The sequence below is a fragment of the Cyprinus carpio genome, chromosome A6 (genome assembly GCF_018340385.1).
Source record: "Cyprinus carpio isolate SPL01 chromosome A6, ASM1834038v1, whole genome shotgun sequence".
NCBI classification, from domain to species: Eukaryota; Metazoa; Chordata; class Actinopteri; order Cypriniformes; family Cyprinidae; genus Cyprinus; species Cyprinus carpio.
The window spans coordinates 31,578,863-31,591,682 of NC_056577.1; the positions used below are offsets into that span (position 1 = coordinate 31,578,863).

General features: G+C 36.4%; 1 protein-coding gene across 1 annotated transcript; it reads right to left on the reverse strand.

Moving 5' to 3' along the window:
• Positions 1-212: 212 nt before the first annotated feature.
• LOC109051579 (cytochrome c oxidase subunit NDUFA4) lies at positions 213-12,576 on the reverse strand. Its single transcript, XM_042759040.1, has 4 exons — positions 12,418-12,576; positions 6,164-6,249; positions 5,047-5,107; positions 213-464 (listed from the first exon to the last, which is right to left on the reverse strand). Exons 1-4 carry the CDS (start codon positions 12,463-12,465, stop codon positions 408-410), a joined length of 252 nt encoding a protein of 83 aa, XP_042614974.1. The 5' UTR covers positions 12,466-12,576; the 3' UTR covers positions 213-407.
• Positions 12,577-12,820: the final 244 nt, after the last annotated feature.

Genomic DNA, 12,820 nt, shown 5'->3' on the forward strand with positions numbered 1-12,820 from the left:
AATTTTTACATTAATATATGTTACGCTGAATGATGATGGAACATTATTTCACCCATATTTTGAAATTTTATTTTCACAAGTTACTTAAAACATTGAACACTTGACTTGCATTTAATAAGCTTTCTGTGTATGTAAAATGTAAATTATAAATCTCAAATCAAAACGTTTGTAATTTGATGTTGACGTCTCATCTTTGACCCTTATTTAATATATATATATATATATATATATATATATATATATACACACACACTTGTGTGTATGTGTGTGTTAATTTTTTTATTTAATTTTTATTATTATTATTATTATTTATGTGCGTGTGTGATTTTTTTTATTTTATTTTTATTATTATTTGTGAGTGTGTGTGTGTGTGTGTGTCTGCACGCCTGCAGTTCCGCTGAGGTCTTTTAAAAGTCAGGTCCTTCCTTCTTCAGACTCTCATAGTCTGTGGTGACGGCCACCAACTGTGTAGAGAGTGCAAGAGAATACATTTAAATGTAGTTAGCGTAAATTAAGTTCATCAGAATATCATAAAAGACAAAACAACATGCATACAAACAAGAGCGCGCACACACACAGACTGTCTGACAGGTTCTGCTGGCCCTCGTTACTCGATCCGGCTACGCATTTATGTTTTTTCAGAGAACGTGTTTTTGACAGTTTTACGGTTTATGAACTGATTTAATAAAGGAAATAAATCCAGCATATTTACATCTTATCTGTGCATGTGCATGTTTACTGATCAGTCTCGATGTTGAGAAGGAGTGTGTAAGTGTGCTGTTCCTCGGTGATCAGATGCACCATTTTCACCTGCTGGACAGAAAACAGCTGAAAAACCCTACAGATGCATAAATCCTGCATTCGTGTTTTTGAGAAAAGGTCTCGGAGCTTCAGCTTTTGCGTGACAGAAAGCTTGTTTCCGTTGTGAATGCGTGACAGGAGACACGTTCTTCAGCCACTGTTATTTTATTCTCACATTCTCATTGATCGCTCTCTCTCTCTCTCTCTCTCTCTCTCTGCTTCTGTTTCTCTCATTATGATTAACGTTGAGACTCCTCTGGATTCTTGATTTCTGACCTTTGGCTCCTGTTGAGAATCAAACCTGTCGAGTCGAGACCTTTCACAAGCCTGAACGCAAACTTCCCGGAAGAAGGAGAGGAAACTGTCTTATTCTCTCCATCTGCCTTTGTTAATACTTTCATTAATCGTTGGAGGTGATCAAGACGTTCCAAATGAGAACAAAACATTCTCCCGCTGCGATATAAATTATTCCTTCCTTTAGATGTTGATGAACCCTGTTTCTCGCACGAGCCTCAGGTGCATCTAGAAATGCATCCTTAAAATATCCATGAAAAGCACTTTCAGAATTTTGTTTCTCAAGGTTACTTTATGAAGTTTGCAGTTTTTGCACCTAAAAAGTCTAATATTTGTATAATTTTCCACTCTCATTTTTTGCCCTCTGTGAAAAACACTCCATTTAAAGGGCTCATGAATTGAGAAATCAAATTTCCCTTGATCTTTTGACAAATAACAGGTCAGTGTACTATAAAAATCCTTTAAGTTTCAGAACTTTCTGGTTAGTTTAAAAACAGCTTTTATTGAAACCAAGCTTAGAAAATGACTCATTTTGGAATGTGTCACTTTATGACATAATAGTGTTGCTAAGCACCGCCTACACAGAAGATCAATGCCTGCTTCTACACCACTGCATCTTTAGCCACACCCTCTGATTCTACATCACTGCCTCTTTAGCCACGCCCTCTGATTCAACATCACTGCCTCTTTAGCCATGCCCACTGATTCTACATCACTGCCTCTTTAACCACGCCCACTGACTCTACATCACTGCCTCTTTAACCACGCCCACTGACTCTACATCACTGCCTCTTTAGCCCTGCCCACTGATTCTACATCACTGCCTCTTTAGCCACGTCCACTGATTCTACATCACTGCCTCTTTAGCCACACCCTCTGATTCAACATCACTGCATCTTTAGCAACACCCACTGACTCTACATCACTGCCTCTTTAGCCACGCCCACTGATTCTACATCACTGCCTCTTTAACCACGCCCACTGACTCTACATCACTGCCTCTTTTACCACGCCCACTGACTCTACATCACTGCCTCTTTAGCCCTGCCCACTGATTCTACATCACTGCCTCTTTAGCCACACCCTCTGATTCAACATCACTGCATCTTTAGCAACACCCACTGACTCTACATCACTGCCTCTTTAGCCACGCCCACTGATTCTACATCACTGCCTCTTTAGCCACACCCTCTGATTCTACATCACTGCCTCTTTAGCCACACCCACTGATTCTACATCACCGCCTCTTTAGCCACACCCACTGATTTTACATCACTGCCTCTTTATCCCCCCCCACCCCCCCCACACACACACACACTGATACACGCTTGTAGGAAATACTAGAGAGACACAAACACAGGATTACTCCATCAGCAGAACCATAAAGATGACATTACAAGTTCACAAGACACTGTGTAGTGTAAGCTGTGAAGAATAGTCTTTAACCTGCCTTCCTTGTGATCCTAACATATCTAGATTGGATGCAAGCGCTGTTGCATCACGTCGCGAATCAGTTTCTCTTTCAGCTCAGAAGTGGCTTGAATCCTTGTCTGTCAAAAATTGTGCGGAAATAGAGAGAAAACAGACCGTTCTGCAGAGAGGCTCACAAACAGGATAGAAAATAGCCTATTACTTCAAAATGATGTTTTTTCATGTAAAATCACACTAGCATTATAAGTGAACCTCAGAGAACATTATAAAATAATAAAAAATGCAGTTCATGACCCCTTTAAATGGGCAGAAACAGAAGTAAATGCTCACTGCTGTGATTGGCTGACTTCATCACATCTTTCAATTGCCGTGTTTTTCAATAAAAGATATTTTGAAAAAATGGCAGCATGTTTAGAATAATTGACAAAAACAAGTGGAAACTTTATCTTTCTGTCGCTCTGGGACATCGTTAAAAATAAACCTCTAATGTGATTGATCTTGAATCTCTAAACTCATCCTCACTGTACATTGTTTACATCTCTGTACATCATCTGAGTAGCAGTTTCTGTGTAGCATCTCTGCACATCATCTGTGTAGTAATCTAATATATTGTGTGTATTTCATTATTTGTATTTAATCTTCTTATTTTTTTTCATCTTCTTCTTATTTTTTCGTATATTTCATAATTTGTATTTAATTCTTTCTTATTTTTTTGCACAGTCTAAAAAGAGTATGCCAGACCTACATTTCACTGCTTGTTGTATGCCATATAACTTGTATGTGACAAATAAAATCTTGAATCTTGTACGATCTTGTGATTGATGGATATGGAAGGCCAACGGGGCCAAAAGTTAAACAGAACACATGAAATTTGACCATCAAACTGCACTGTTTGCACATCCGCATTAATGCAGTGATTTTGAATGCGTTTCTTTTGTATTCGTAGACATGCACATTTTGGCTGTGTTAAGGTGTCAGTTTTCATTCCGTATCTTTAGTATATGTAAAGACGCACAGTTTTACTGTGTGTTTGAACTTGTAATACTTTTTAAAGTGGATTTACTGGTCCATTCAAGTCCTCCTGGGAAGTTTGTATTTATGAGTTGACAAGTCATAATTATGACATCAGGTGCATTCAAGTCACTTTGGTCGGAACAAGATGGTGATTTAACTTTTCTACATAAAATTCAATGATTTATTTAAAACTGCATCTACAAAATGGTGAATAAAGAATGTGCATCATTGTGTTTTATGTATTTATGATGATGATGTAAACTGAATCACTTTATATTCTGTGATACAATTATAAAATATTTTGTATATGTAACTTATATAGTTTTATTGTACATGACAAAAAATAACCATTTTATTCATTTTAACAAATTTACCATCAATACAGACACTGCATGTCTATAGTCTTTGGCTGCATCTATTGCATCCAACATGTTTTCTCACTGATACGCCCCCAAATCGGAAACTCAGGGCTTAAAGTAAATTTCGAGTTCCCCACTCATAATAACGACTTTGTGGTGGCATTCATGTGCATTCAACTCGTAAATACGATCTATCCGACATGACTTGAATGCACCATACCTCTAGATTTAATCACATCATAATTATTGTGGCATTGCATTTCTGATATCTGCTGTGCTAGAGTAAATTAATTAATGTTACAAAAAGACATTTCTGCCTGAGAAGGAACGTTGAACTAAACAGCTAAAAAGGACATGACAATTCATGACATAAGACTGACATCACACGCAACATACCGATGTATTATCCCTCATGAACAAATATAACATACTATGTGCATACTGGTGTTCCATTATGACGTCCTTCATGAATAAAAATGGCATCTGATGTTTGTTTACGTATATATCAACATAACATTGTGTCACATGCAAATGTAGTATCAAATACAGCAATTTCATTGGTTGCTGTCCTTGTTTTCATGTTAATGTGGACAAACAGTGCATGTTGACAGTCAAATATCACATGCTCCTTTTAAAGACTTTTGGCCCTATCGGCCTTCCATACTGACTCGACATCTTTATCCAACAGCAGTATTTCTCTTGTGTTTGATGGACAGACAAGAGTTGTTCAGAACCGCTTTACTTGATTACATACTAGGGTGACGCATATTAAGAGGCATGTAGAGGTAGAATTGTGACATCAAGATTCTCCCATTCAAATCTGGACTTTTCAGAAGGGTAAAAAAAGATTCATATTTTAAACTGGATTTTTGATTTTTAAAACTAGCGTGTTTTTAGAGTAACCTGTCATATGTGTAAACATCACAACCATTTGGATTCTCCATTTCATGACCCCTTTAAACTGTCGTCATCTTTGAAACCTTCCAATTGCATGTTTCCACAAACACGGTTGCAAACGTGCAGCTCCTGTCACGCATCCCTCAACCGTGCCAGATGAAACTGGGCTGATCCGGGAACAGCGGGGGTGACGGATCTGTCTGTGCTGTCAGTCTGCAGCTGATCACAGAGCAGTCGCTGGGCTGTTTACCTTGTACTGATAGGTCGGGCCGAGATTGTTCCATGGTTCAGGGTTATTCTTCCTGTCCCAGCTGACAGAATGAGGGTAAGGCCAGACCAGAGAGGAAAGAGAGAGCGAGTGAAAACAGAGCAATGGAAGGAAGAGGGGGATGAGGGGCTGTAAAGGAGGGTAATTATCAGGCGGCGATGATGGAGGCCAGTTATTTGGCAGCCTGCTGTCATTCATTAAGCAAAGTTTGTTTTTCGTGAAGAACAATGAACACACAGCAAGCCAAACAAACACAATGATGGACAGAATACGGTTATGATTTTACCACAAATCATTACTTTTACCATTACTGTGGTAAAATCACTAATGAACAGCTTCAAGTGGCATTTTTAAATCATGATGACAGCAATGTGCCATCAGTGTTCAATAAATAGTTAAAGTTATTAATAAGAACAAAATATTCCTCTGTGCAGTAATAGAGCACAACAGTCTGGTTCTGGACCTATATATGGAAATTGATTTGTGAGCTCCAAAGTTGTGAACTGATGATCTATGCTTCTTCTGAAGCCATTCATTTATATTATTTTCGACTTATTTTTAAAATAATTATGTTTAACCCCATACAGCAAAAATAAATAAATAAATAAATAAATAATATATAAATATATAATTTATATTTATATATTTATATATATATTCTACTGATATATTTGTAGTAATTTTTTGCATATTTTTGAAATTATATTTGAAAAATGTAAATATATTTTTAAAAGCATTTAAAATTATACTGTGGCCTCCATATATTTCAATCCAAGAAAATAGATTCACGTCACATTTTAAGAAAAGCTTTGTCTTTCAAAAGTGTACATACAGTATAACACATTTGTTGAACTTACGACAGTTTTAATCAATAGTTTGTGTTTCACGTACGTTACAGCGCACATGTTGCATGTTACACTGCACTGCTACGATGTTAAAGTAGCAGCACACAATAATATGATGCCATGTGACTGATTGTCTTGTAGTTTTTAGGTTTCATCATTGATACAGATGATTTTTGAAACACTGTGTTATAAAGTGTGATGATTTTCTGGGTGTTTTTGTCCATCTCATTGATTCTCTGCTGGTCTGGTCTCACCTGATGTAAGGTCCACGAGCCAGCCGCATCAGATAGAGAAAAGCTCCACTCACTCCCACAAACATGAAGAAGAACTGAGGCATGAGCTGAAAGAGTATGAGATGATCATCAGACGTCAGTGTGAGTTCAGGTGAGTGTGTGCTACTCAAGTCAAGTCAGATTTATTGTATAGGGCTTTTCAAAATACACAGTCGAAGTAGATTTACATAAAATAATGATGTTATTGTTTTTATCATCTTAATGTCTTCAGACCTTGTTATAGTCACATTTAGCAGAGCTGGATGATAATAAAGTTTACATATTGCAACAATATAAACAACCATGCAGCAACATCTCAACAACATTTATACTGATGCATTTGTTAGATGCATTTATGCAAAGAGATTTGAATTTCATTTAGCGTCTACATGTTTATCAGTTAATGCATTCTCAGGGAATTGACATTGACATTGGTGTTGTAAGTGCCATGATACACTTGTTTGAGCCACAGTAATGCTATACCCTAAACCTTAAAAATTAGATACGCTGTCAACATGTTTATAGCTAGACAGATATGCATTCCTGAAGCTCAAACAGTAGAGTACAGTGGGAGCAAAGCTAAGGTCGTAGGTTTGTTTCCCAGGGAATGTGTGAACTGATAAATTGTATAACTTGAATGCCCTGTACAGTACGTCGATAAATGCATCTGCCAAATGCATAAATGTTGATATCTAGATTTCCTGTAGCATTGCTCAGACAGTAATGCATAGTGCATGCAACACCAAAGTCATGGGTTTGATTCCCAGTGAATGCATGATAAATTGTATGACTTGAATGCAATGTAAGTCGATAAAAGCGTCTTCCAAATGCATACATGTAGTTCTAGCTTTTCTGCAGCATTCCTCAAACAGTAGAGCATGGTGCATGTAATGCTAAAGTCAAGGGTTTGATTCCCAGGAAATGCATGAACTAAAAAAAAAATGTATACCCTAAAAGCACTGTAAGTTGGCTTTAGATAGAAGTGTCTGCCAAATGCATAAATGTATATACCTGAGTAATGACTCATCTGGTTTAAGTAACTTTAACTTACTCAGCAAGAACTGTTGCTTCATCATCGAGCTGAAAGAGGGAAGTGCAGGAGACGTGTTACGAATGCGGTCTGACATCTTTCAGAATGCAATGACGGTTGAAATGGAGTTTGTGCAGTTAGAAGTGTGTGTGTTCATGTACTTGCGTCGAGTAGGTTTTAGGTCTAAATGAACACACACACACACACACACACACACACACACACACACACACACACACACACACACACACACTCTTTTATATGCATGGAGACACACTATGTGTGTCAGTCTGGGTTGAGCAGACAAGGACGCAGCCATTAGTGTGCGTGTGTGTGTGTGTGTGTGTGTGTGGGTGGGTGGGTGCGCGTGCGTGTGTGTGTAAGTTTATGATTCACACTCCGCTGCAGATCAGACTGAGTGACAGGATCACACACACGCAAGCGCACACACACACACACACACATCCTACCGGGAGACTTAAGTGTGTGTGTGTGTGTGTGTGTGTGTGTGTGTGTGTGTGTGTGTGTGTGTGTGTGTGTGTGTGTGTGTGTGTGTAAATGATGACAGGGATTAGAATAGAACTACATATTAAAAGAGGAAATGCGAAGCATCAATTCGGATGCCAGAATGGCCACATTTTTTCTGCGTTTGAGAAAGTGAGAGACAGGCAGACACAGACTTAGCCTTATGTTGTCAAAACTGCCTCAAGTAACAGTGATTTGCATAATCCCCGAGGGGTTACTGGGAGATATTCAGATTAGTTTATCAAATATGTTTAAGTGTCGTAAGTCGAGCGCAACATGTGTTTGCTTTGGTTCCTCTCTCATCCGGCAGCTTGACTCGGTCCTGACAGGCGTTCTGCGGTCATTTGATGCTCGTGATGTTTTTCAGTGTTTGTCTGACACGCACCTGCGGTTATAACACACACACTTAGCTGTTTTGATAGCAGACAATTAAAATCAAATCTATTCTCTCTGTAGATGATGATGATGAAGTTTCAGATCAACATTTATTTAAGAATAGAGCAGAATTGGGTAACTTTATTTTAAGGTGTCCTTGTTACACGTTACATGTACTTACTATTATAATAGCAATTAATTATGCATAATTACATGCAAGTAACCCTAAGCCAAACCCAAATCCTAACCCTAACCATCTAGTAAGTACATGTAGTTAATTAATATTACTCAGTACTTATATGTGTAATTACACTGTAACAAGGACACCTTAAAATGTAACCCAGAATTATTTTACAGTGTCTTTGCTACATATCATATTCTTACTATAGTAATTACACTAAGTTATGAACAATTACAAGCAACTAGCAGTAATTCTAACCCTATAGTAAATACATCTCTTATATTAGGAATATTTAATATTTACAATATTAGTACTTAATTATATAGTTATACTGTAACTAGGACTCTTTAAAATAAAGTGTTAATGAATTAATTATTTATTTTTATAGTTTTGATTTTTAATTTAATGAGACCTTTCATGTGTATCAGTCACTCGTCTCTTCCTTCTCTGCTAATGTCTCCACTGCTAAAAGGACATACTATCATAACAAAATTAACAATTCGTCTAACTCTCGCATGCTCTTTAAAACATTTTCCTCCAGCCTTTGTCCTCCTCCTCCCCCTCCTTCATCAACTCTAACAGCTGACAACTTTGACACGTTCTTCATTAATAAAATTAAAACCATCAGTGCACAATCTAACTATTGGGGTGCCTCAGGGCTCTGTTTTCGGACCACTTCTCTTCTCTGTCTACATGGCATCATTAGGTTCTGTCATTCAGAAATATGGCTTTTCATACCACTGCTATGCTGATGACACTCAACTCTACCTCTCATTCCATCCTGATGATCCGACGGTAGCTGCTCACATCTCAGCTTGTCTAACAGACATTTCTTGCTGGATGAAGGACCATCACCTTTAACTCAACCTTGCCAAGACAGAACTGCTTGTGGTTCCAGCAAACCCATAGTTTCATCACAGTTTCACCATCCAGTTAGGCACATCAACCATAACTCCTTCAAAAACAGCCAGAAACCTTGGAGTTACGATTGATGATCAGCTGACTTTCTCAGACCACATTGCTAAAACTGTCCAGTCCTGCAGATTTGCTTTATTTAACATCAAGAAGATCAGGCCCTTTCTTTCGGAACATGTTTCACAACTCCTTGTTCAAGCTCTTGTTCTGTCCAGGCTGGACTATTGCAACGCTCTCTTGGCAGGTCTTCAGCCACTTCTATCAAACCTCTACAATTAATCCAAAATGCCACAGCAAGATTAATCTTTAATGAGCCAAAAAGAATACACATCACACCTCCGTTCATCAATTTGCACTGGCTACCAATAGCTGCTCGCATAAAGTTTAGGGCATTAATGTTTGCATGCAAAACCACCACTGGCTCTGCACCCCTTTACCTAAATTCATTACTCTAGAGGGACTTATGTGCCCTCTAGAAGCTTGCATTCTGCAAGTGAACGTCGCTTTATTGTGCCATCCCAAAGAAGCACAGAATCACTTTCATGGACTTTTACATTAAATGTTCCCTCCTGGTGGAACAACCTGCCCAACTCAATCTGAGCATCTTCAAGAATCGCCTAAAAACACATCTCTTCCATCTTAATTTGACCCTCTAACTCTAGCCCTCTCTATTCTAATTCAATTCTTTAAAAAATTTTCGCACTCTATTCATTAATTAACTGCTTTGTTTTCTTAAAAAATTTAAATAAAATAACACTAGCTTTTGTAATCTTTTTCTATTCTATCAGTTTTCTTTTTATTTATTATATAAAACATATATATATATATATATATATACACATATATATATATATATATATTATATATATATATATATATATATATATATATATATATATATATAAAAAACCTTGCCACGTGTACTGCGTTAAGCTAACTGAGATTTATAACACTTATAACACAACGCTCTTTTGTTGATTTTGATTGCTTCTGTTGTCCTCATATGTAAGTCGCTTTGGATAAAAGCGTCTACTGAATGACTAAATGTAAATGTAAATTAGTTTTCCCTTTTTTATATATAAATGACCTTTTTTAGAGTTTTAGTCTTCACAGCACTGCAGTCTCTTAATACAATGTGTGAATAAATGGGAACATTGATTGAAAATACAAAAATTAAAGTAATTTTCTCTGTAATTTGTTTACATTGTTTTGCGTTTTTTTTTTTTTTTTTTTTTTATCACAATTACCTTTTTTACCTTCCTGCTGAACACTTTATTTATAAAGATTGTATTTTTTTGATGATTTCAGGTGTTTTTCTCTGTGAATAGATGTATGCTGTATACATTTGAGCAAACGTGATAACTGTACAAACTCTGACAGAATATATGAACACTTTGCTCCTCTGCTCTTCTCATGAGTGTCATATTCAGCGTTCACACTTTTGAGTGAGGAAAATGACAACCTTCTTATTTATTTGTGAAGTCACACTTGTTAGTCACTGTAACACCTGTGTGATGACCGAGAGAGAGATCTGCTGCAACATCTGCTCCTGACCTGCAACAACTCAGAGACTTCAGCTTTATTCAGCAGCTGCCGAACCGAGAGTTTTCTGTCCTTTACTACAATATATGCTCAAAGATAAAGCTTGCCTTTCCTATAAAAGTAGATGGAATCCGGAAGCCTGGTTCTGCTACAGAATAAAAAAATAAAAAAGGTAATTGAGACTTTTTATCTCACAATTTGAGAAGAAATAAAAACTCAGAATTGCTAGATATAAAGTCAGAATTCTGACTGACTTCCCTGCGATAATGAATTTATATCTTGCATTTATATCACATTTCTGACTTTTTTTTTTAGAATTGTGAGATATAAACTTGCAATTCAGAGAAAAATGGTCAGAAGTGCAAGATATAAACTCATAATTCTAAATAAAAAATAAAAAAGCGACTTTTTATCTCATAATTTGAACTTCTCACAACTGTGGAGTTATAAACTTGCAATTGCGAGTTAACATCTTGCAGTTCTGCCTTTTATTTCTCATAAATGCGAGTTTATATCTCACAATTCTGCATTTATATCTTGCAGTCCTGAAGTTTATATCTTGTAATTCTGACTTTTTGCAAGAAAAGTTGCAAGAAAAAGAGATATATAAGAGTTGGAAGGAAAATAAGTCCAGGTTGTGAGAAAAAACTTGCAATTAACTCTTTTATTATTTTATTTTTTATCTATCTATCTATCTATCTATCTATCTATCTATCTATCTATCTATCTATCTATCTATCTATTTATCTATCTATTTATTTTATTTTATTTTATTTTATTTTATTTTATTTTATTTTAGACTGAAAACATCACTTTCTCAATCTGCATGTTTGTCCTGTTTTCAGTAAAAATATCTAAACATCCTAAAATGATACACTAGTTTACATTCGGCAAAAGTCTGTGGTATTTATGCTAAAACAAAAAAAAAAAAAAAAAAAAAAAATGCAATTTGCCAACTGAGCAAGAAATTAAATTTAAGCAGGTTTTCAATTAGGAAGGCGTTTTTTTTTTATTTATTTTTTTATTTACTTTTTGTTTTTGTTTTTTGCAGTGCATGATTTTTCTTACCGCTTTCACAACATGTCATTTACAAGCCTCTTAAAGAAAAAAATACGCTGAAGATGCAGAGGCCTGTAAATGATATCCACATAACAGTAAGTGTTACATAATAACCACTTTTAATATCTGTTACTTCTAATCACACTGGTGGTTTAATGCGGTTCGGTGGCGTTTGCGTAACAGTCATTCATTTCGTTTTGGTAACCTGCCAAACAAACCACATGAATCTGGGTCATCACGCGCTCATTGTCAGTAACAGAGCTATTGTTTCAGCAAACAATGTCTGTTTTGTCTGTGTGGGGTAATGTATAGGCCTTTATTGTTAAGTTTAAAATGCATGGGAATAAATCATTCTGACTAATATTTAAAGACTTAATAAAACACCAATGAGATGCTCATTTTGAGATGTGTTTATCTACAATAAACATATTAAATGGGACGTCAATAGCAGCAGCTCTTCACAAACCTCACCTGTTCTCAGAAAAACAAACTATTACAGTGACGCAGAATCACAATAGAGAGCGTGACGCCGAAGCTGCAGTCATTTAAGAGTTTCTCATTACTGATGGAGGAATTGTGAGGCTAATGTCAGATGAGGGTTAAACTCACCCCGGGATGCTTCTTCGCCTGCTTGTACATCGTTCTGAACATCTTCATCTTGCACAACACACGGCGACAGAAAACACAGTAAATGTGGCTGAAAGAGAGAACAAGTGTGGACTGTTAGTTGTGTGAGAGGGTCAGTGAGTGATGGACGGTTACTGAGATCCAATCAACACACTGACACTGACCACTGCAAGCCAAACCCAGTGACGACATTTTAGGGAGTGACATTTGATCAAAAATACAGAAAATAAAACAGTAATCTTGCAAAATGTTATTACAATATAAAATAATGGTTTCTATTTTAATATCCTTTAAAATATAATTTATTTATGTTTTGAAATGTTGTTTTTTTATGAGATTAATTGCTGAAGTTTTCAGTGTCATTTTGTTTTTTATAGATATATAT

Excerpts from the sequence above, each read along its gene's own strand:
- LOC109051579 (XM_042759040.1), bottom strand. The coding sequence starts at position 12,465 with ATGAAGATGTTCAGAACGATGTACAAGCAGGCGAAGAAGCATCCCGGG. Across the intron at positions 5,108-6,163 it reads GCTCGTGGACCTTACATCAG|CTGGGACAGGAAGAATAACC; the intron begins GTGAGACCAGAC and ends TCATTCTGTCAG. Across the intron at positions 465-5,046 it reads GCCCGACCTATCAGTACAAG|TTGGTGGCCGTCACCACAGA; the intron begins GTAAACAGCCCA and ends CTCTCTACACAG.